This window comes from Poecile atricapillus, chromosome 26 (genome assembly GCF_030490865.1).
Source record: "Poecile atricapillus isolate bPoeAtr1 chromosome 26, bPoeAtr1.hap1, whole genome shotgun sequence".
In the NCBI taxonomy this organism is placed as follows: Eukaryota; Metazoa; Chordata; class Aves; order Passeriformes; family Paridae; genus Poecile; species Poecile atricapillus.
The window spans coordinates 2,815,805-2,837,949 of record NC_081274.1 but is presented as its reverse complement, the minus strand read 5'-3'; the positions used below and the strand labels follow the sequence as shown (position 1 = coordinate 2,837,949).

The following is a 22,145-nucleotide window of genomic DNA, read 5'->3' as shown; positions in this document are numbered from 1 at the left end:
TGGCATATTTTGCTGATTTGCCTCTTCAATGTCTGATTCATCCTCTCTACCTGTCCACTGGATTGGGGTCTCCATGGTGTATGGAGATCCCAAGCTATTCCCAGCAACCTACTCACCTCCCTCACTACTGTGGCTGTGAAATGTGGGCCCCTATCTGATGATATTCCTAGAGGCACCCCAAATCTTGGAATGATTTCTTGCAGTAACCACTTGACTGTCTCCTTTGCTTGATTTGTGTGACAGGGAAGAGCTTCTGGCCATCCTGAAAATGTGTCAACCCCTACCAATAGATATTTGTATCCCTGAGTTCTTGGTAGTTCTACAAAATCTACTTGCTAATAATCTCCTGGTTTTCCCTAATTGTGCCTGTCGTCTAGCCACTGGATTATTCTTTAAGCAAATTTCACATTTTGACATTACTGATTTTGCCATTATTAACATCCGTACTAAAATTAAATTTTGTTTTTACAATTTCACCATGTCTCTGCACCCCAATGACATTCATTATGTTTAATTTGTAGAACTTCTCTCATTATCAAGGAGGCTACCACTACTTGTCCCTGTGTAGTCACATACCACCCTTCTGAATTCTTCTGTGCATTCAGTGAGCGTCCCAATTTCTCATCCTCTATTGAATATTTTGGTTCTGGGGGTAAATTGAATTGAGATACATTAGTCTTTAAAGGTATCAATGCTAATGCAGTTTGTACTTCTCGAGCAGCTTGTCGGGCTGTCCAGTCTGCTTTCCGATTTCCCTCATGAATTTTGGAGCTTCCTGATTGGTGATCTTTACAGTGCATGATTGCTACTTGCTCAGGCTTTTGTACTGCTTTTATTAATTGCAGGACTACATCTTGATGTTTAATGTGTATACCTTGAGAAGACAGCAGTCCTCTTTCTTTCCACAGTTCTCTCTGTACATGCACCATTCCAAAAGCATGTTTTGAATCAGTCCAGATATTTACTTTGTTCCCTTCACTCATCTCTAATGCCCTGGTTAAAGCAACCAGTTCTGCTCGTTGGGCAGATGTGTTTGATGGTAAGGAACAAAGCTGGATTCAAGAGGTTAGTTGTCTTTAGTGTGACATCATCCTGCCCAGTCAGGATTACCTGGAATTTCATCATCTTGCTTGGAGATAGCCAATGGCCCCCCTTTTGTTCTAGAACAGTGGTCACCATGTGTGGCACATAGACATCTGTGTGTCTACCCATCGTGAGTTTCCTGGCTTCTTGGATCAGCATCACGGTGGCTGCAACTGCCCGCAGGCATGAAGGCCATCCGGCACTCACGTTATCCAGTTGTTTGGAAAAGCAACCTACCAGCCTTTTCCAGCTTCCCAAATGTTGGGTCAGCACTCCCAGTGCTGGGTGTGATCTTTCATGCACAAACAGCTGAAAATCTTTGGATAGATCAGGCAATCCTAACGCGGGAGCTGTTGTCAATGCCTCCTTCAGTCTGAGGAAGGCCTCCTTCTGTGGTTTGCCCCAGGTAAGCGGTTGTGTCTTCTGGGCTTCATACAGGGGTTTTGCAATTAGTCCATAGTCCATGATCCACCGGCGGCACCGCTCTGTCATCCCAAGGAAAACTTGTAGCTCACGCAGGTTCTGGGGTTCTGGAATGGCACAAATGGCTTGAATACGATTAGTACCCAGCTTACACTGTCCTTGTGAGATTTCACATCCCAGGTAAATCACAGTCTGCTGGGCAATTTGTGCCTTTCCTTTAGACACCTTATATCCTCCCATTCCCAGCTGATTTAAAATTTCAATTGTTACCTTTATGCAGGTTGTTTTCTCTTCTGTAGCTGTCAGTATATCATCAACATACTGTAACAGCAGGTATTGCTCCCTCAGAACTTGCCCATTTTCGGTCCAAATCTCCAGCTCCTTCGCCAGCTGGCTTCCAAATAGGGTTGGACTGTTCTTGTATCCTTGTGGGAGTCGTGTCCAGGTGAGCTGGGTTTTCCTTCCATTGTCTGGATTTTCCCATTCAAAGGCAAACAGTTTCCTACTTTCTTTGTCAAGGGGTATGCAGAAAAATGCATCTTTTAAATCAATTACAGTAAACCATTTCTATTTCTCTTTCACAGATGTCAACAATGTGTAAGGATTAGCTACCACTGGCTAAATATCTTTAGTTATTCCATTTATTGCTCTCAAATCCTGTACTAGTCTGTACTCATCATTTGGTTTCTTCCCTGGAAATATTGGTGTATTCAATTCTGATTCACATTCTTCTAAAATTTGGTACTTCAAAAATTTTTCAATAATCTTTACTATTCCTTGCCATGCTTCTGGCTTTATGGGGTAGTGTTTAACCTGGACACCTTTTGCTCCTTTTTGTTCTACATGTACTGGTTGTGCCAACTTATATTTTCCTGGTATGTCTGTTTCCCATACAGAGGGAATTACTGCATCCTCTACTTTCCGAGGGATAGTAGGGACTGGTTTTTCTTTTATCATTAAGATTTGTCCTGTCTTTGATTCAGGTATTTTCATGAAAAGCTCCCCGTTTTCAAAAGTTATCACTGCATCAAGTTTTGCTAATAAATCTCATCCTCAAAGTGGAATTGGACACTCAGGCATATCTAAAAATTCATGTGTTAACACTTTGTGTTTCCAAAACACAAATCCAGGGGTTGCAGGAATGGTCGATTCTCCTCCTTCCCTGTGGCTCCAACTATTGTTGCTGTTTTGTCTCCAGTTTGCCCTTTTAGATCATTTAGCACAGAATATGTAGCCCCCGTATCCACCAGAAATTTTACTTCTTTATCTCCCAGTTGTATAGTAACTAAAGGTTCTTGTGTTGGTTTTCATTCCGATTCTAGTCAGCTGCTGTACTCCCCCAGCACCATTAATTTGGAAGCATCTTGATTCTGGCTGAACTGATTGCCCTGGTTAAACCAATTTGGGCATTCATTTTTCCAGTGCCCCTCTTGTCTACAATAATCACATTGATTTAACCCCAATCTTGGCAAAACCCATCCCCCTCGTCCTCTGCCAAGTCCGCCCCTCCCCAGTCCACGACCACCTCTGCCGCATCCTCTGAAACTTGGATTCTCTCTTCCTTGGATCACTGCCAAAAGATTTTGCTGCTGCTTTTTACTAGCTTCTTTTTCCCTGTTATTGTATACTTTCCAAGCCACTTCAAGTAATTTATTCAAATTCCTTGAATCTTCTCCTTCTAACTTCTACAATTTTCTCCTAATATCATCCTGCGACTGCCCAAGAAAAATGAACGCAAGCTGAACATTCGCTTGTTCTGTTTCTGGTTGAAAATCTGTATACTTTCTTGCTGCCTCCTTAAGCCTTTCCAAAAATGCAGCAGGGGATTCTTTCTTTTCCTGTCTTATCTCATACAATTTAGACCAATTCGTAGCCTGTTGAGGCTTTTGCAGGTGTGCTTAGCTTACAGCCTCTTTACAGAGCATGCTGACCCTAACAGTGAACTGCCAAAGAAAACAAAGTGATAAATATTCCTGCTTGTTGAGCAAGAACAAGGATCAAACAAAGGTCTGCAAGCATCTAGTAGTTTGCTTTAAGATAAGGGTAGTAACGTGTTTAGAGAAGAATGAAAACAGTGTTATAAACTAGAGCTATAAGTTTGTATTCTATTTTTAGATGCTTGGCAAAAACTATATAGGTAATGCAAGAGCAAAAAATAAAGGTCTCAGTTCCACATCATATTGGTGTGCTGTCTGATTCTTGCCTTAAGATTTGACTTAACAATAGCCTTAGGTACAGCATTCCAAACCCCTGTCTGGAGCCACTCTTGATATCTCTTCAGCCTCCGCATGTCCCCAAAGGCATTGGGATCCCACCCTGGATCCTCGGTTGGAAAGTTCTCATCTAAAGTCGTCGTCACCACCCCAGTTCTGAGATCTTCTCTCACCTTCTCCTTGGCTGCTCTAAGCACCATCTCTTTCTCAGCAGGGTCCATTAAATTCTCCACTATTACTTGTATATCATCCCAGTCTGGATTCTGAGTTTTCATAATCACTTTTACCACCCCTGCTACTTTATCAGGATTTTCTCTCTAAGTTCCAGCTGATTGTTTCCAAATTATCAAGTCTGTGGGTGAAAAAGGAACTTCCACAAACACCAGCCCTTCTACTCCTACTCCTTGTCTCAAGGGGGCAATCACAGTCCGCCTTTGTCTGCCCAAATCTTTTCCCGTTCTACCCAGAACCGGAGCAAGCTGTGACCGAGTCCGATGGGATACCGGTGTCGCTGATTTATTATCATCACCCCCGCTACTGCTATCTTCCTCCCCAGCATTTTTCACATTTCCTTGTATCACAGGTAGATTTTGATCATCTCCTGGAGAAGAAGGATCAGGTGAAGGCGGTAGAGGAGGATAAAGAGGGCAAGGTGAAGTGGGATTAGGCGAGATAGGGTTAGGTGAAATAGGATTGGGTGAAGCAGAGGCAGACAAAACAAAATTGGGTTCTTTTGGTTCTGCTGAAACCACTTGTAAATCAAAATCCATCTCTTTCCCCTGAAGCAAACTTTCTTTTAATGCCAGGTGCTCTAAACAACTTTTTCCTTTTACACAAACCTCACATTTGTCACTCACACGTGCCTTAACTGCCATCAATCCACACTCAGCCTGCCATTCTGGCTTGTCTCTCAAATAGGAAAACAAATCAACGTACGGAACTTCATCCCACTTTCCCTCTGGCTTACAGAACAACATCAACTGTAAAATGGTGTTGTACTGCAAAGATCCATTTCTCGGCCACTTTTCCCCACTGTCCAGGTCATATCCTGGCCACCATGTATTACAATAATCAATCAACTTTACATAAATCTTGCCCAAAGTTACCCTGTTTCCAATGTGCTAATAAGCACCCCAAAGGAGAAGTACGTGGTACAGGGGCATTGCCACCTCAAATCCCTTTAAGCTTCTCCATGTTACAGTTACAATACACCACACACCACTGCTGCCCAACCTGCAACGCTTTCACACTTGTCTGACAGACGGCGCCTGGGCAATACCAGGAATTCCTCCAGCGCAACCGTGCAAAGCTTTGGCTGTGTCTTATCGGCAGGCACCAGAGCAGAGCGAAAAGCACCTTACCTCTCTCAGAGGGTTGTTGTGAGCGGCGGAGACGGTCGCAGCCGGATGGGCTCCCCGAGAATCCCTCGGTGCCGGCTGGAGCGTGATCGGGTCGTGAGCTCACTCAGCAGCACTCACAGAGTCCCATCTCGGTCACCAAAATGTTAGAGTTCAGGAACACACATAATCACAGACTGATTACGTGCAGGTGCTTTACTGAAGTGTGCGTGAATTGGGGGTATCAGCAACCCAAATCTAGCTCCATCATCTTTGTCCAAAGTGCACATATTTCTACAATTTCAGCTGTAGCAGTAATCACTATAATCACCTTATCAATATTGTTTCATTAATAAATCTTCATTAACTTTATCAATATTGCTTCATGAGAGTTAGCTCATCCTTGTATGAACATGTACGAATCTTATCTCTGGGTGGGTATCTTGGAGACCCCAAGTACCAGTTCCCATTACCGTAAACATTTCAGCTTGCTAGACCATCCTTAATACCAAGCATGCTTGTGGCCTACCTCTACATGATTTTAAGAAACATTTTCAGAAACATTTAACCCCATAATAACATCTTGATGTTTGCAGGATGTTTGTGGTGAATCTTGGTGTCCTGGAGGTTCTTACAGACACAAGATGCCCAATGACTTCCTGAGATGAACTTGGGCAAGGAGGAATCCCCAGCCCAAGACATTCTTCTCTTGTTTTTTCCCCAAACCAGGATTTTTCATTCCCAAACTGAGGCCAGATGGAGGAGAACGGAAAGCCCCAGAGATCCCACACGAGGAGGGTCTGCAAACCCAGCCCAAGGAGCTGTGAAGAGGAAAGATCTTCCCAGTGCCAGGAAGGCGGCCGGAGATCCAGCCAGAGCTCGGAGCTGGGGGTGAAGCCTCATGGAGGGGAGAAGCCCCACAGGTGCTTGGAATGTGGGAAGGGCTTCAGCCAGAACTCCCACCTGATGCAGCACCAGAGGATCCACACTGGGGAAAAGCCCTACGAGTGTGGGGAATGTGGGAAGAGCTTCAGCCAGAGCTCCACCCTCATGCGGCACCAAGTGATTCACACTGGGGAAAAGCCCTACAAGTGTGGGGAATGTGGGAAGAGCTTCAATGACCGCTCCAGCCTTAGGAAGCACCAGGGGAGCCACAGTGGGGAACGGCCCTACACCTGCTTGGATTGTGGGAAGAGCTTTGGTCAGAGCTCCACCCTGACAAATCACCAGCTCATCCACACAGGGGAGAAGCCCTACGAGTGTCCCAAGTGTGGGAAGAGGTTTCAGCGCAGCTCCACTCTCATCAGACATGAGCGGATTCACACAGCTGAGAGGCCTTTCCGCTGCCCTGACTGCGGGAAGAGCTTCAACCGCAACACCATCCTCACCATCCACCGGCGCATCCACACTGGGGAGAGGCCCTACGAGTGTCCCCAGTGTGGGAAGAGCTTCTCCAGGAGATCTACCTTGACCCAACACCAACAGAGTCACCAGTAAGGGAAGCCCTGCGAGTGCCCCGAGTGCGGGAAGAGCTTCGTGCGCTGCTCCAGCTCCATCCCCCATGGGAGGATCGGCGTTGGATGATCCCCAGTGACCCCCGTTGGGCAGAGCCCTGGTGATCCGTGGTCCTGGTGATCCGTGTTGGGAAGACACCTGGCTGGGAGGCTCCACTTCTTCCTGGCTCCCTGTGGGCACCTGGATGGACACAGGAGCAGGAACATCCATTCGGACACAGATCAACCATGGGAATTCCTTGGGGAAAGCAGATTTGTTGACTTTCAATCCCAGAAAACTGTTTGTTAAACGTAACAGAATTCACAAGCCTTATTTGTTATACTTCAAGATGTTGTTCTTCCCAACACCTCTCCTTCCTTTTCTTGGAATTCAGCATAAAGTTAGAGTCAAAAGGTTTTCCAAGTGCTCTTGCTGCATGATGCCACATTGTGTCTTTCATTCAGCAATTAATGAAGAAAACACAAATTGTCTACTGAGACCCTTCTGCTCCCTTTCAAATCACTACTCAAGAACAAGCCTCAGGCACATGCCCATAGTCCCTCTCTGCCAGCAGCTCCGAGCTGCATTGCACAGTGCTTGCTGTGCCCCAGAGAGCACAAAGCAGGCTGGCCTGGTGCCCCTGAATATTTCTGCAAAACCCTCTGCATTTCACACCTTTGCTCTGGCTGAGTGCAGAGCTCCAGGATTGCAGGCGCTTGGTCCCAGAGCTGTGTGAGGCACTGGCTCGTGCAGATGTGCCCTGACTTGCTGTCACTGCCTCACGCTGGGCTCGGTTCCCCTGGCAGAAATGCCGTGCCTGAAGGACACTGCCCTGTGCTGGAGCCTGCGGAGCAGCCCGGCTCCCTCCCCCTGTGCCCAGAGTGCTGCACACACTGCTGACCATTGCCAGGAGTTCCAGGGCAGGCGGCAGAAGAGCAGGAATGGTCAGGCAGGGCACCAGCCCTGGGCTGCTCTTTGCCTTTCTCTCCTCCTGTGCAGACTCCAGACAGCCCATGGCACCAGTGTGTGCTGTGCCCAGCACGGCGCCGCTTCCCCTCAGGAGCAGCCAGCTGCCAGCTTGGCTCTGAGAGCGGAGGATTTGCCTGGTGCCAGCAAGAGGCAGCCAGGACCAGGCTGCTGCCTCTTGCAGCTCCAAGGGCCTCCTTCCAGCCTGCCTCTGCCGAGGCTCAGGCTTCTCCGGGCTCTGCCAGGGCTCTGCTGGGGCTCCAGCCTGGCCAAGGCCGGGCCCGCTCTCACCTCACAGTCGCTGACAGCTCTGCACCAGGACACCTTGCACAGCACCCTCACTGCTCTTTCTGCTTTCTCTCTTCAGCCAGACTCTCCTCCAGCCAAAGAGATTTCTCTTAGGGATACAAATCCAAGTGGCAGGAACCCAAATGTTCCCGAGTCACATCTGCACAGCCTGCATCTGCACAGGATGTTTGCGTTGCACCGCTCCTCCTTTGGTTTTTCCTGCAAATGCCATTGCTGTTTCTGCCTCAAATAGAAATGCCACAGCTGGGCAAAACTTGGCCAGTTGGCCATATTCCAAAGGCAGTGTGGTCTGGAGAGGATGAATGAAGAGGAGCCTTCCCCCCTTACAAACTGTACCAAAGAAGCCATCAATGTCACTTTCCACCTCTAAGAAAAAACTGACAATTCAGGAGGAAATGTTGAGCTTTCTCACAGGGTCAGAAGGAGAGAAATGTTCCAAAGGAGTTGAGGTATTAGTAACTTTATTTATAATCCTACTCTACAATCCTGCACTACAATCCTACACTGCAGTCCTACTTTACAATCCTACACTACAATCCTACTCTACAATCCTACTCTACAGTCCTACTCTAAGTTGAGCATGGAAAAAACAGTTTGAAATTGATTGGCGCATTCATATCTCCTCCTTCCACTTCTTCACTGCCATGATGAGTGGTGCCAGGCTGGACCCAGGCATGGCCGATGTTATAAATTGATGCTGCAGAAAGGAAAAGAAAACAACAAGAAAGCATGATTTTCCAAGCTAAGAGCTTCAAAGGCAGGGGAATACTTTTTAAATGAAAAGGGGATTGAGTCAGATTAGGTCAGGAGCATGGGGCAAGAGTGGCACAGGCTGCCCCAAGAGCTGGTAGGAGGCCCACCCCTGGAAACATCTGATGAGTGAGTATCCTGATCTCTTGAAAGATGTCCCTGCTCATTGCAGGACACAGACTAGATGACCTTTCCATGTCCCTGTGTGTTAGTTTGAAATGAATTGACATTTAGGGAAAGAAGTAAAAAACCCCGCACGGAAGTGATTTCTTTGAGAGAAGCTGCTGGGAGCTTCCTCTGTGCCTGAGACAGGCCAGTGGCTGGCTAGTTCTGAGAACTGACAACATTTTGCACCATTTAGAAATGAGATGTGCCTCTGTGATGATCCACATTTTGAAAACCACCAGCCCGGGAACTGGCCCTCTTTGCTTCTGGCCCCCGAAGGTAACGGAGCTCTGGTGAGGCCGGCCCTGCTCGCCCACGGCCTGTGCTCCTGGGGGAGGCCGGGCCAGACCCCAGCGGCTCCCGGGCGGGGGATGGAGGCTGCGGGACCCCGGCCCCAGGCTGGGCCAGGCCACGGCTGCTGACATCTTGCCCACACTAAACCCTCTCCCCGGCGTGCAGCGACGGCTCCAGGCCGAGCCTCCCCTCCCAGCGGCTACCGGGCAGAGAGAGGGGCCCAGCACAGCCTGAAATCCAACACCGTGACTGCCATGACCTGGGTGAGATTGAACCCTTTCACTGCACAGATGAGACCTTTCTTATTCTTGTGGGCCTGATAATAAAATTTGTTATTCCTTTTAAGTTTGAAGCCTGTTTTGCCCTTCTCCTAATCCATAGCTCCCAGCAAGAAATGAGTAAGTGAACTGGTGATTTTAGCCAGCGCTAAATCCCAGCACTCCCTGCCAGCCCAGCCCAGTCTAGGATTCCTCCCCATTGTCAGCTGAACAGCACCAAGGTTGGAAGTGAGGAGGATGGGGGCTCATCTGATGCCTTGGATTTCAGTGGAGGAGGAGCCCATCCCTCGCACACTGTTTCACCTGCAGCCCTTTTGGCATTTTACCTGCAGCAGCTCCTTGGCAGACCAGCGCTGCGCCTCGCCTTTCTGCAGGCAGCAGCTCAGGAAGTCACGCAGCAAAGGCGAGAATTGGTCGGGCTGCCGCAGCTGTGGGGTCCCTTTTGTGGCTATGTGGTATTTAGCCTGGAGAAAAGGAAACACAAGCCTCCACCTGCTTCTTTCCCATCTGTAACTGCTCTCCAGAGCCCATTGTTTAAGCTCCACTCTGCAGTGGCAGAGTTTTTGCCCTGGCAGAGAGGCAGAGATTACTTTCCTGTATCATTTGGATGACGACTTTCCTGTATCATGAAAAAACCCAAGCTCCAAAGCCACAGCTTTGCCAACGTCCAGCAGATCTTGCCTTGGCAGCTGATTTCATTGCCTGATCTAGTTAGTGGCAACTACATCAGCAAATACATGTTTCCTTCTCGGAGGATTCCCAGCAGCTTGGCAGCCTTTTTGGAAGAGGGATTTTGCTATTCTAACTAACTCTACTATTTCCAAGGATTCTTATATGAATCTCTGCAGTGCTTGTTGGTCCCTTAAGCACAACTGCCATAAAACAAAACTCATCCAGCTTTTTGTCCTGTTCTTGACAATGATGGCAATTGGAAGAAACGAAAGGAAATGCAGCAGGTGTTCCTCAGGGAAGGAAAGAAACATTTGGAATCTCATTTCCAACACAGACACATTAAGATGCCTCCACAAATGTATTGGCTTGAAAATGCCTGTTTGGGCACACAGGAGCCACCTGCAGCTCTGTCTCTCAGCACTCTGAAAATTTCAGGTTCCCTTATGTGGCAAAAGGAAAATATTCATGCTGAAATCAGAAGTGTCATCCCTGTGGTAACCCTGTGCTCGTTGGATTCTCAAGTCAATGCATTAACGCTGTGCCCATCCCAGAAAGTGCCAGGAAACAAACAGGAGGTTTTGGCAGGCTCTCCCCGTCACCAGGCTCCAGCTTGGTGATATGGAGAAAGTGGCTTGGGTTATGAAAGAAGGTGGTCACTGAGTGTCTCAGCAGCACTGCACAAGAAGCAGAAGAGACTCTGGCTTTACAGCCTCATCTCCAGGTTTCAGGCAAGTTTCCCTGTGAGAAGAATGGGGGTGCACTTCTTCTCTCAAAAGCACTGTTTTAGAAACTCGGTTTGGTTTGAGTTTCTTTGCTTCATTTCTGGAAAGATAACACCAGCTCTGAGATGCTTGTTTCCTATTCTTCGGGCCATCTACACAGCCACAAGAGCTGGAACGACTTCTAAGGCAAAGCAAAATGCTGCCTGAGAATGGAGATGGTTTGGGCGAGGTAAGGCTTGAGTTCCCCCACTGCTGCAACCAAAGCTACAGCAGATGCTGATGTGCTGCAGGGACATTTGTAGAAGGGGCCTTGGTGGAAGTACTTCCAGCAGATGGCCATGGGATTTTGTCCAGTGAGCAGAGAACACGGGACAGGTGAGAAAGACAGCGGGATCAGAGAGTATTTGCTCCTTACCGATCGAGCAGTGAAACTGTCATAAGGAGTTTTTTGTTCGGCCATTTCAATTGCCACAATTCCAAAAGACCACACGTCCACTTTGGGGCCATATGGTTGACGCTTCACCACTTCAGGTGCCATCCACCAAGGAGTCCCGATCACTGAGCACCGTTGATTTTTCTCAGGGGTGAGCTGAACAGAAAGGCCAAAATCAGCTGAGGAGAAAGCAAAATACGGTTTTAATTTTAATACTGTCAATTAGGAAACCAAGGCAAAGAATTCCCCTGTAGAAGTTTGAGAATGTGCAGTTGAATTTCCTGGACAACAGTCCCTGCTCTGTTTCCTTGGGGCTTTAGCCAAGGAAATATGAATTGGCTACTTCAAACATCCCCCCATTTTTTACACTTCCTCCAGCAGTGCCTTTTGTTCCCCTGAAGGTTTAGATTGTAGCTCCCTCCCTCTGGAAGGAACACACACAGACACACACACAGCAATAGCACTCTTGGCTGCTTGTGGTTCCTTGTCATAGCTCTGTGCACACTGCAACCGTGCCTTCAGCCCACAGCAGGGGGGACCCCTGCACTGCCAGCAGCAGCATTTTTGGGGAGCTGGCAGTCACTGAAAGCAGCCCCACACCCCCCATTCCTGGAACGCTGAAGCTGACCAAGAATCCACTGACCCAGCTTGACAGAGCCGTCGGTTCTGAGAAGGATGTTGTTGCTCTTCACATCTCGATGGATCACGTGGTTGGAGTGAAGAAAATCCAGTCCTTGCAGGCACTGAGAGAGAAAACAGAACCAGGGGGGCAAAAAGTAGTGATGTGAGTTCATCCCACAAGAAAGGAAACAGCTGTGGAAGGTTCCCTTTGCAGGGGAATGGGGAGGAATGGCAGAACACAGCGCCATTGAGAGCAAGAGCCTGCTGCTCCAACAGTAGCAGAGCAGCACCTTTCTCAGGAAAGGCATGTCAGCTTTTGAAAGAGCACCAGCAACTGCTGTTGTAGACTGTCCCCTGCAAACCAGCCAGGGTGACTGCAGCTGCAGTGCATGTGCTCAGAAGCAAAGAGCATTTGGGCTGCACTACTGTCCTTTTCAGCTGAGGACTAAAAGAAATTGGTCTCTCTTTTTTTCTTTCCTGTTTGTTTCAAATCCTGCCACCACACCTTTGCTTTAGAGACAAGGAATGTAGTGCAGACAGGCAAAAGTTTAGCTAGGCAAGGTGGAGAACTGCAAATGCCAGTCTGAGAGACAGAGCTAGAATACAAGAGCAGGGGATAAGAGTACAGGAAGTGAGTCCAGTGAGTGTAGGGGCACTGGCAGACAGTTCACTTGAGATGCTCTTGCTTGCCCATAGCCTAGCAGCAACACAGAAACCAAGCCTGGCCCATGAAATCACTCCCGTTCTGAGCCCCTGTTTCCCAGACAATCCAGCTCAAGGCCTTGGAAGCACAGATGGGATCCCTGACCTCCCGACTGACAGCTGCAATCTCTTCTTCAGACATTTGAGCCTCGTCGATGAGATCTCTCAGAGTGCCTCCGTCCATGTACTCCATCACCAGCCAGAGTTCCTCATGCACAAGGTAGCTGAAAAAAGGAAACAAGGCCATGCAGGTGAACATGCACGGCTAGGTTGGTTTTTTGCTTGAGTCTTGTTTCTGGGTCCCTTTGAGACAAGGGCAGAAGAAAAGGAATAGACATTGCCTCTAGGCTGTGCAGTGTTTGCAGTCTGTGCTGTCTCAAGGAGAAAGGCAGTTTAGGAAGAGCCCAGATAAAAAACCTGTCACGCATGGCATTTCTGGAAATAAGCACCTAGTCTTCCTGGCATGCACAGCAGTGGAAAAGAGGGGCAACAGTGCAAGGGCAATCCTCTCTTGGATGGTTCATCAGCATTTAAGAAACTTGAAAAACTCAATCCCAAAGAACTGTGGAGGCAATGAACTTACAAGGTATTGAATTCTTAAGATAGGGCTGATGCAGGTATTTGAACAATTTTCAGTCTGCATTTGCCAGGGTAGATTCATGCAGACAAAATGCAGTCTCCTCCCATCCATTGGAGATAAGTAGAGAAATAATAATTAACAGCTCTATTTCCTGCCACTGACCAAAGTGGGTTTTTAAGCTCTCATGCTTGTAGTATGTAAACAAACATTCAAGGGATAGGACCGTGACCACTCACCTGGCTAAGTAATTCACGACCCTGGGACTCCTATTACTCTCCATGATCCTGATTTCATTCATGGTTAGTATCTTCCTCCTCACTCCTTGTACACTTATTTTCTTTATGGCCACCTCAAAGGACATTGAAAAGGAGTAATTTGAGGAAACTGGTAGCATGAGACCACAACACACATGGAGCAAGTGATTTTGGAATGGCAGAGCCAAGCTGTGCCAAAGTGCCTTGTGATTAGACCTCATCATTGGAGTAATTAGGAAGTGACATTGCAACAGCCCATTTCTCTGCTCCCTTGGGGGCCAGTTACAGGATACGTGGTCACTGGCGATTTGTCTTGTCCACAAAGCCTGTTCCAAGTGCAATTTGCAGGCTGGCTCCAGTCTGTGCTTCTTGTGCCTTTTCAGCACAGCTCTACTCAAAGCTCCAGCCACAGCTGTCAGCAGTGGGGAAAGGCCTGGAGAGCAGCAGAGGCTGCAGGGGCTGTTGACATTTACCTCTCCTCCTGTGGCAGTGTCAAGTGCTCTGGAAACCTCTCCAAAACCCCTAGAAACAAAACAGCAGCAAAGAAAGGAGAAGCCATTTAGATCTTGCACTGAAAGCCAGTCCAGACAGGAGAGCTCTGCTGTAAATGCCTAAAAGCTGCAGGTTGCAGGAGGGGTCTGCCAGAAGGCAGATGATGCATTTTCCCCTCAAGTGCATGGGCACTGGGCCTGTTCCTGAAGCGCTGGGCTTTACTGCCTCAGCTCCAAAAGGCAGCTTATTCCATCATCCCAGGTATCAGCTTCTAAACTGTGCAATTCTAATCCTGAGCATGGAGTATTTCCTTTAGCAAACTCTTGGAGAGAAACATTCCTGAGAACTGTTATCTGACAGCTCTCATCGGGGGTAGGTTGCTCTTTCAGGCAAGCAAGATTCTTCTCCTCTCATTAGTGAGGCCAGATGATTTGGAGACATCCAAAAATGCGAAGGAAATGAACCCTGAGCTGTCCCATACTTGAGAGACAAGCAGATTTACCAGGTTCTGTTCCTTGCTGCAGGCAAGACCTTGGCAGCATGGAGATGTCTTTGACAATGCCTTCTGAGCACACTTGACAAATTCTGGCCAGTACTGAGAGATGGGGCAGACTAAGCCCGGTGTCTAAACATGTGGACAACTTGTCTGACTTCCCACTTGATGGATATTCCACCAGGGAAACACCTGGCCCATGGCTGTGTAGAAGTAACTGTGGTTGGACTCACCCGCTGCCAAGACTTTCCAGTTCAATGTATTTTGTGACGGGATTTTCCTTGTTCACCATTCTCCCTGAGGGAAACAAAATGCAAGATGCTCACTTTCAGGCAGAGATCCTAACTTGCAGGAGATCCCAAAGGCAGCCCCGCTGTCTGGGGCTCTGAACCCTCTGTGGTCAGCTGGGCAGCAACCACAGCAGCAACAAGACAGGCAGTTGTGCAGTACAAATGGCCAGCAGAGAGACTGAGTTTGTCCAGTCCTTGGAAGGAAATGAAGCGCAGAGAGCACAGCAGGGCACAGCACAAGGCTGGCAAAGGCCAAGCATGAGCACTGACAAGCAATGGCAAGAAGACACAGCCAGCCTGAGCCCCTGACAAGCTGTGGCCCCCGTTCAGGCCACAACAGCATTGCCTTGGAGATCAGACACATCCAGGTGCAAATCAAGGCCCTTTTTTGTCCCAGCAGCTGAAGGTAGACACCAAATCAGCTGGGATCTTTTCTCAGCCCCACCAGGTCTTTTCTGAGAGCACAGCACTGGCAGCTGTTATGGGCAAGAAGCAGATTAAATGGGTTGTGCTGCAGAATCACACAGGGCTTGATGTGTTTTCCCAGAGACTGATCTGAGCAGGGCTTGGGCCAATAGGTAGGATTCTAAGAGTCATGGGAATGACTGGGAATCAGGTATGAAAAAGTGCCATGGATCTGAGGAATACACAGCGGAGGGGCTGCAGGCTCGCTCCTGAGAAATGCCTGCAGTGCTGTTTTATCTGATCACACCACGTGGATGTGTCTCTTGGACACATTTTTATAAGAATAAAACTAGGGTGTTAATTACAGATTGTTATACAAGTATCTGTTTCTTCATTGTGGGCCCAATGAAAACATCTCTTGCTCTCTGTTTCTGCTGTCACCTGATGTTCTTTCAAAGGAGTCCTCACTGACAAAAATACAGCATTCTCATAAAAACCTTGTAGATGTAGTAGAGGCAATAAAAACAGTCCTAAAAATGACAGCAGTAAGACACATGGGGCAGAACAGCTCTTTCAGGATGGAGAAAAAACAAACTCTTCCAAAAAACCCCAAATCCAAAACCAAAAAAGGATAAAAACTGAAAACTAAAAACGGAACCACAACAAAAAGACAAAACCCCAAAACCAATCAATATCTCTGAAGTCTTTGGGTTCTGATGGTGGGGAGTCTGGAGTCTGGAGTCTAATTTAGGAATCAAATATTCTGTTCAGTTTGGCCACTAGCACAGAGGACTTGCATAGATAATTTGCTAGGCCACAGCCTTCTGCTGATCCAAGAACAATTCCTGCTTCTGCCTTTAGTGGCAAGGGAATCCCAGGCAAAGCCGAGCCAGTCCAAGCTGCCCTCAGAGGCAGCAGGAACACCCAGAGCGCTCTCTCGCTGCCTCAGAGCACAGCAGTTCCTGTGGGGAGTCCTAAATGTCTCTGGGACACCAAAGTGAGGAGGATCATTTGCTACAGCTCTGCTGGCACGTGCACACAATACACTGTCCCTCAGACAAGAAATACACCAGACGTACTCAGTTGCTCCAGGAAGTCTCCCTGGCTCTCCTGTAGCTGAGCAGCAGATGTGTCACTGCTGGAAATGGAGAAACTGCCCGGGCTCCACTGCTCAGCTTGGGGAACAAAGGCTCCTCTAGATGCTGCTGCTGCTGCTACTGCTGCAGCAGATTCAATGGAAGAGCCTGTGTAGATCTGCGAGAAGAAAGGAGTTTGTGTCAGAAAGCTGGCTGGCCGAGATTACCCCGAGTTCCCTTTTCAAATGCAAGCCCTTAGGAAGTTGCTGTTAGCCACATGCAAAGCTCATCAACTGGATTATTTTGGATGCCCGCTTCTGGAACCAAATGGTCAAAACCCAAGGTTGGTTTTAATCAAGTTCATGGCCAGTTTCATATTCCATTTTCCTGGATTTTCTGAAGGATGACTGCAACAACGACCATTCCACTTCCTCCCAAGGATCCCTTTCCCCCTCCAAGGGCTGTAGACACATTTGCAGCTCCTTGTTCTAATGTTGGAGCTCCTCCCCCTCAGTCCTCTTTTCCTGCACCATCTTCAGAACGTGTTCAGCCTGCAGCACTTGTGCTTGGGACAGTACCTGTGCCTCCCGCCGACCTTGGGGCTCTTCATCACCAGGCATTTGCTGGAAGCCTTCGCAGGCTGCCAGGTGAGATATCAACACGTCCACCTCAAGTCAAACAGAACAAAGCAGTCAGAGACCACAGCTTGTCCCTGTGTGCCAAGGCTCATTGACTGTGAGCAAAGGGAAAGAGCAGGACAGCAGCAGATTCACCAAGGGATACAGACAGCTTGCAGCTTGTATTCCAAATCTATCTGGGGGACTCTGTTCACTTGCAAAAAGCCCTGAAGAAACAAGGAGAGCAGGAGCAGGCCAGCAGGAATCCCTTGAGATGAGTGCTGGCAAAAGGGGCAAATGACTGGTCCCACTGTCCAGGGCAGCAGCTGAGATTGAGCACAGCAGGAAATGTCCTTCAAAGCAGCTGGGATAGACACTACAGCAGGATGGCACTGAGAGGCATCAGCCCACCCCCCTGCTGCTCTGCAGAGGAAAGGCAAGAAGGGCAGAAAGCACCAGACTGCAGTGACTGCTGTGCCTATCGCTCTTTCACTCACTCGATTTTCTAGAGCCTCTTGCTTCTGAACGAGGAGATGAAATTTCTCTTGGATGATTTTCCTTTCTTCCTCCAGCCTCTTCTCCCTTTCCTTGATCCTAGCCTCAGTTTCCTGCAGCTCTGCCAGCAGCTCCTCATCGGAGGCCTGTGAAGAACGACAGAGAGGAATTTCTGTGAGTGGAGTGTCTGCCACTCTTTCACTCACCTGGTTTTGTTGACTGCCTCTCTGCTGATGGAGATTCATCTCCTCCTGGATGTTTCTCCCGTCTTCCTCGTGCCTCCTCTTCACTGCCATGATGGCCCTCTGAGCTTCGGGCAGCTCTGCTTGGGGCTCTGCCTTGATGTTCTGCACACACAAATGGAGAGCAAGTGCCTGGGAGCTGCCATCAGGCTCAGCTTCTTCCTCATTTTCAGCCTCAAAATCACACTCATTCAGTCACTTCTTTCTGCTTCCCTACCCACCTCTGCTTCCACTGTAACCTCCTGTCCCGCTGCTGATCTCTGCAGAGGCTCTTTGCTTTCAGGGCCTCTGGCACTCGTGGCCTGCTCAGTCCCAAGAGCTGCGTTTTATGCCCCTCTTCCTGCCCTTCACTCTGTCACCTGCTGAGTCAGGCTTACCTGGCCATTCTCCAGTGGCTCTTCCACCTGCTGCCCCAGCTGCTCTTCCTGCTCTTGGGCTGGGAACAGCTCTCCCTCAGTCTGGCACGGCCTCCCTGATAAAACAATCTGCTCCTGCTCTTTCTCTGGAAGGACCTTCAGAGAAAGCAAGAGAAGATGGGCTTCAACTTCTCATACAACATTTGTGGGCCAAGACTCAAAGACTGATGGGCTCCCACGTTCCCAAAGCACTGTGCTGCTGCTCTCCTGCCTTGTTCTCTGCCCGTGGGGAAGCACAGATTCCAAAGTGACCCTGGCAGTGCAATCAGGGCCCATCTGGCACTGAATCTCCAACAGACTCTTGGGCAGCTGACAGGAAATGTGGGGCATTTCTCAAGGGCCTCCCTCCCCTTCTGCTGTGTCCTGCTTGTCTCTCCATAGTGACTGACAGCCAGCCCTGTCCCACAGCTCCATCCTGGCTCTGCAGGGGCTTCCTGGGTGAGCTCACCCCTTGGGAGAGACACTGCTGGAGTTCATGTTCTTTTCAGGCCTGCACTGCCACTCCTGCCCTTCTGACATCTACACTCTTGTTAGAAATCCTGCTCATTCAGGAGACAAGGATGTGTGCAATTGGATCCTCTGCTGCAGGTCAGAGAGCCTCTATGGCCACCTCAGGATATGGAAGAGGACCAAGGTGTTTCTCCTCCGTCTTTTGTCAGCTGAGAATTCTGAGCGGCAGTGACAGAGATCCTCAAAAGGCCCCATCAACAAATTAATTGACACACCCCTAGGGATGCCAGTGAAGGAAGCCATGTGTCATGTAATGCATGTATGACCAAAGTCACCAAAAACCACCTAAAACATGGAATTGTCCCACCTCACTAGGACAGGCAGAAATTTATAGGTTAAACAGGGATTGTCAGGACAGAAGAGGCAGGAGGAGGAAAACAGCTCTAAGGGGAAAAAAACAACCATCTCTAAAGGGGTTCTTAGCAACACAAGACAGCACTCAAGGACCTGCAGCTTTGCCCCCACACTAGGCTCCAATGCAGTTTCCAAAGCTGCAGACTTCACCACAAAACGTATCAACAGAAACTTGCCCCTTGTGGATTTTGCCTCAGAAGAAGGGTTCAGAACTACGCAGTTTGTTTCTTTGGCCACACAGGACAAGAATGGCTGGCCACAGCTTCATGGACAACACAATCATCTCCTTGCAGCTTATCAAAAGCCAAAAGACAGGTGGCCTAAAAGACTCTGCAGAAGTGAAGAATTACTCAAGAAAACTGCAGAACACTTCTCCAGGTCATCCTGAGGTTTCCAAAAAAGGAAAGCAAACAAACCAAGCCCTATGAGCCCCAGAAATGCCGTGTGAGCCCTTGGCCATGGCTTGGCAGAAGCCAAGAGACAGAGCTTCACTGGGCCAAGCAGCCAGCTGCTCACCCGCAGGCAGCAGCGCTTTGGGGCCTCAGCACGATGGCTCAAAGCCCAATTTCCAGCTGCCACGGGATGGGAGAATGGCTGGGTGCTGGCAGGACTCCAGCACTCAGCATCCTCAGCCACCAACAGCAAGTGCTGGCTGCTCAGAAACTTGCAGCTCTGCCTTGCACTAAAGACAGCAGCACCCAGCACTGGCACTTACTGTCTGGGGATGGTCAGGCTGGGCTGTGACCACAGCTGGAGGCTCGTGCTCCTTTTGCTCATTTTGCTCCTCTTTGGCCTCTTCTCCAGGAGCAGAGGGAGCCACAGCAGAGTCTGCTCTTGGTTCTGGGCTCTGTGGACAGATGGTGGAGTTAGGGACAGGCAGCTACCTATCATTTAGAACCTTATTTCTATTCAGCTCTATTCCTACAACCATCTCTACCAAGCACAAATCATCAGCTTTGATAGCAATGGGATTCTAAGTCTCTCCAACTAAATCAAAATGGGTTAATTCAACCAGGCTGCAAATAGCTCTGAATTAGAGAGTTCACCCTGGCTACTATCAGCAAGCAACGTTCTCTCTGCAAATCTGAGTTTTTAGTTCTTTTAAAGCTCTGTAATGGAAAATTAGGAAATAGCCAACAATTCCTTTGCTATTGCTGTTGTAAACATGGAAATGGATCTTCTTTCAGCCCACCCAGCTGGTCCTCTACACTCTACTGCCACAGGCCAAGCTCACAGTTCCCTGCACAATTCTGAAACACCAGGAACATCAAATGTTCCTTTCTGACTCACCTCAGGATCGGCACCTCTGAACACACGGCTCAGATGACCTGCAGTGGGCAAGGAAAATGAACCAAATTCTTTGAGAAAACTGGAGAGAACCGTGGCCTATTTAGAACAGCATCTGAGAAGATCTCCCAGTCTACATTTTCAAATGTGTCCCTCTTGACTGTTGTGGTTTAAAGCAGCAACTAAAAAATCACTAGAAAACTTACTTATTTCTTGCTGTGAGATATGGATTAGAACAAGAGCAAAACAGGCTTAAAACTTAAATGGAATAAAGAAAGTTTATTAATAAAAACCACAAGAATAAGAAACCAGAATAAAATTTCCAGAACAACCCTTTTCTCCCTCACTACTCAACCATTCCCTTGTTTACATGACAACATAGAGACAAAAAACTTTGGAACTTTGGTGTTTACAACAGTCCCAATTCCTGCTAGAGTCTTTTCATCAGTCTTTGTAGAGAAACAGAAGTCTTCTTCTGCTATCTATGGAGTTTTTCACAAGAAAACTCTTTTTCTTCATAGCTTTCTATTTCTCTGATGCCGGCTGCCCGCAAATCTGCCATCAGTTGTCTCCTCCCATTTCACATCACTCTGAGGTGTGTTATGGGTCATGAGTCTAGGGATGTCATTTTTATGAATGAGTTATTCAAAGGCAAAAATTATCTGTTTTTGTGAGCCCTCCTGGAAACAAAAGTTTTCTCTTTTTGCTTCTTAAAAGCCAAAAATCTTCAACTATTACTTCTCCCCCTCTGTTCCAGCATCTCACAGTGTCACAACTACTTCATCATTTGCTCAAAATCCACACTTTGAAACACTCCATTCCTCCCAATATACTCTGTCATGAATTAAAGGAGTTTTTGTCAGAACACTACTGTCCATCTCCATAGCTTTAACAGAAAACTATTTCAGCTTATTAAAGCATCTCCTTATTTCTCTTCCCCCTCTAAATTTAATTTTTTTCTTCACTCTCTTTGATGGGTTGATGGTTGATTACTCCCCCTCTCTCTCTCTGGAAAAGGATTCATCTGCAAGTCTCATCCAGGTAGTAAAAGAGTTAAAATCTTGCTAAAGCTGCAGATGTTGATGGTGTCAGGTTTCAGTTCAGTGGCAGAAACTGCAAACCAAGTCAGGCCGGGCCAGCTCCATTTCTCCCCCCACCCCGCCCTCTGCAGCCTTGTCCGGCCTGGAGGGGGGGAGGAGGCCGAGACAGAGCCCTGTGACCTCGTCAGAAGCCAGAAACCAAAGAGAGCAAGAAATTCCCGGCCTTACATCTTAAGGTGGTGTTCACAGGTTGATCTCACTTCTCAATAGTTCAAACCGCTGACAATTCTCACACATGGCCAGGAATTAGTCAGGAGAAAAAACTCCCATCAGCCTCCAGCAGTTTTAACTTCCTGAGCTCTCAGAGCTGTCTTAAAAGTAAAGTCACCCCAAGACACTGAGCCAGCAAAGTGAGGAAATGACAGACTCTGCTGCCACAGGCTCTCCCGTGGAGGGAACAGAACCCCTGCAAATGCTGCCCGCAGCCCCCTGGCTACAGACACCCCGTGTTTTGCTGAAGGTGTTGACAGGAGCTTTACCAAACCAGGGGCATCCTCATGGTCTTTCTGTTTCAATAGCAACCCGGTCACTAAGAAAGAGCAGGGAGACCTACAAAAGCCAGCTCAGGTTCCAGCCAGGGAAAACCTCTACTTACGTGCCAGGTTGGTCAGGTAATAGCCGGAATAGCCAATGCCATAAAGGGTGCAAACGGCAGCAGCGAGCTGCTCAATCATTGTAGCACTGCTGTGCCAGTTTGCAGACTGTGCTCAACTCAAGGACAAACAAGGCTCCTGTCAGTGTGCAGCTGCCCACTGACAAACGCCTCAAGCAGGAGGATGCTCCTGCACTGAGCAAGCCCAAGAGCTGCTCTGACACTGAGGCCTTCCATGCACCAAGGCAACCTTGGGATGTCACCACGACAATGTGGCACCCATGCCCTGACATCACAAAGCCAATGCTCTGCGGTGCTCTGGGAATTGATGCAGAGCAACCCAACCTTCCCTACAGCAAACACAAAATTGCCTGGGAGGTTCTCCTCTGTCACAAAGTGTCACAAATCCTTTGGTGTGCTGTGGGAAATGGAAAGACAGAAACTTCCACAGATACTGAAGGGTTTGATTTACAGCCTTGG

The 22,145-nt window shown here is 48.3% G+C and overlaps 1 protein-coding gene and 1 pseudogene across 1 annotated transcript; one reads left to right on the top strand and one right to left on the bottom strand.

Moving 5' to 3' along the window:
• The window catches only part of LOC131588521 (zinc finger protein 850-like), a 497,145-nt pseudogene extending 490,152 nt beyond the window's left edge, over positions 1-6,993 (top strand).
• Positions 6,994-8,383: 1,390 nt separating this feature from the next.
• Positions 8,384-21,747, bottom strand: LOC131588447 (serine/threonine-protein kinase PAK 3-like). Its single transcript, XM_058857321.1, has 15 exons — positions 21,669-21,747; positions 19,977-20,014; positions 19,402-19,533; positions 17,784-17,918; positions 17,167-17,511; positions 16,631-16,720; positions 16,056-16,230; positions 14,515-14,578; positions 13,770-13,818; positions 13,279-13,391; positions 12,569-12,686; positions 11,783-11,882; positions 11,122-11,318; positions 9,639-9,776; positions 8,384-8,522 (listed from the first exon to the last, which is right to left on the bottom strand). Exons 1-15 carry the CDS (start codon positions 21,745-21,747, stop codon positions 8,439-8,441), a joined length of 1,857 nt encoding a protein of 618 aa, XP_058713304.1. The 3' UTR covers positions 8,384-8,438.
• Positions 21,748-22,145: the final 398 nt, after the last annotated feature.

Excerpts from the sequence above, each read along its gene's own strand:
- LOC131588447 (XM_058857321.1), bottom strand. The coding sequence starts at position 21,747 with ATGATTGAGCAGCTCGCTGCTGCCGTTTGCACCCTTTATGGCATTGGC. Across the intron at positions 13,819-14,514 it reads CTGGAAAGTCTTGGCAGCGG|GGGTTTTGGAGAGGTTTCCA; the intron begins GTGAGTCCAACC and ends TTTTGTTTCTAG. Across the intron at positions 13,392-13,769 it reads ACACTGCCACAGGAGGAGAG|GTGGCCATAAAGAAAATAAG; the intron begins GTAAATGTCAAC and ends ATGTCCTTTGAG.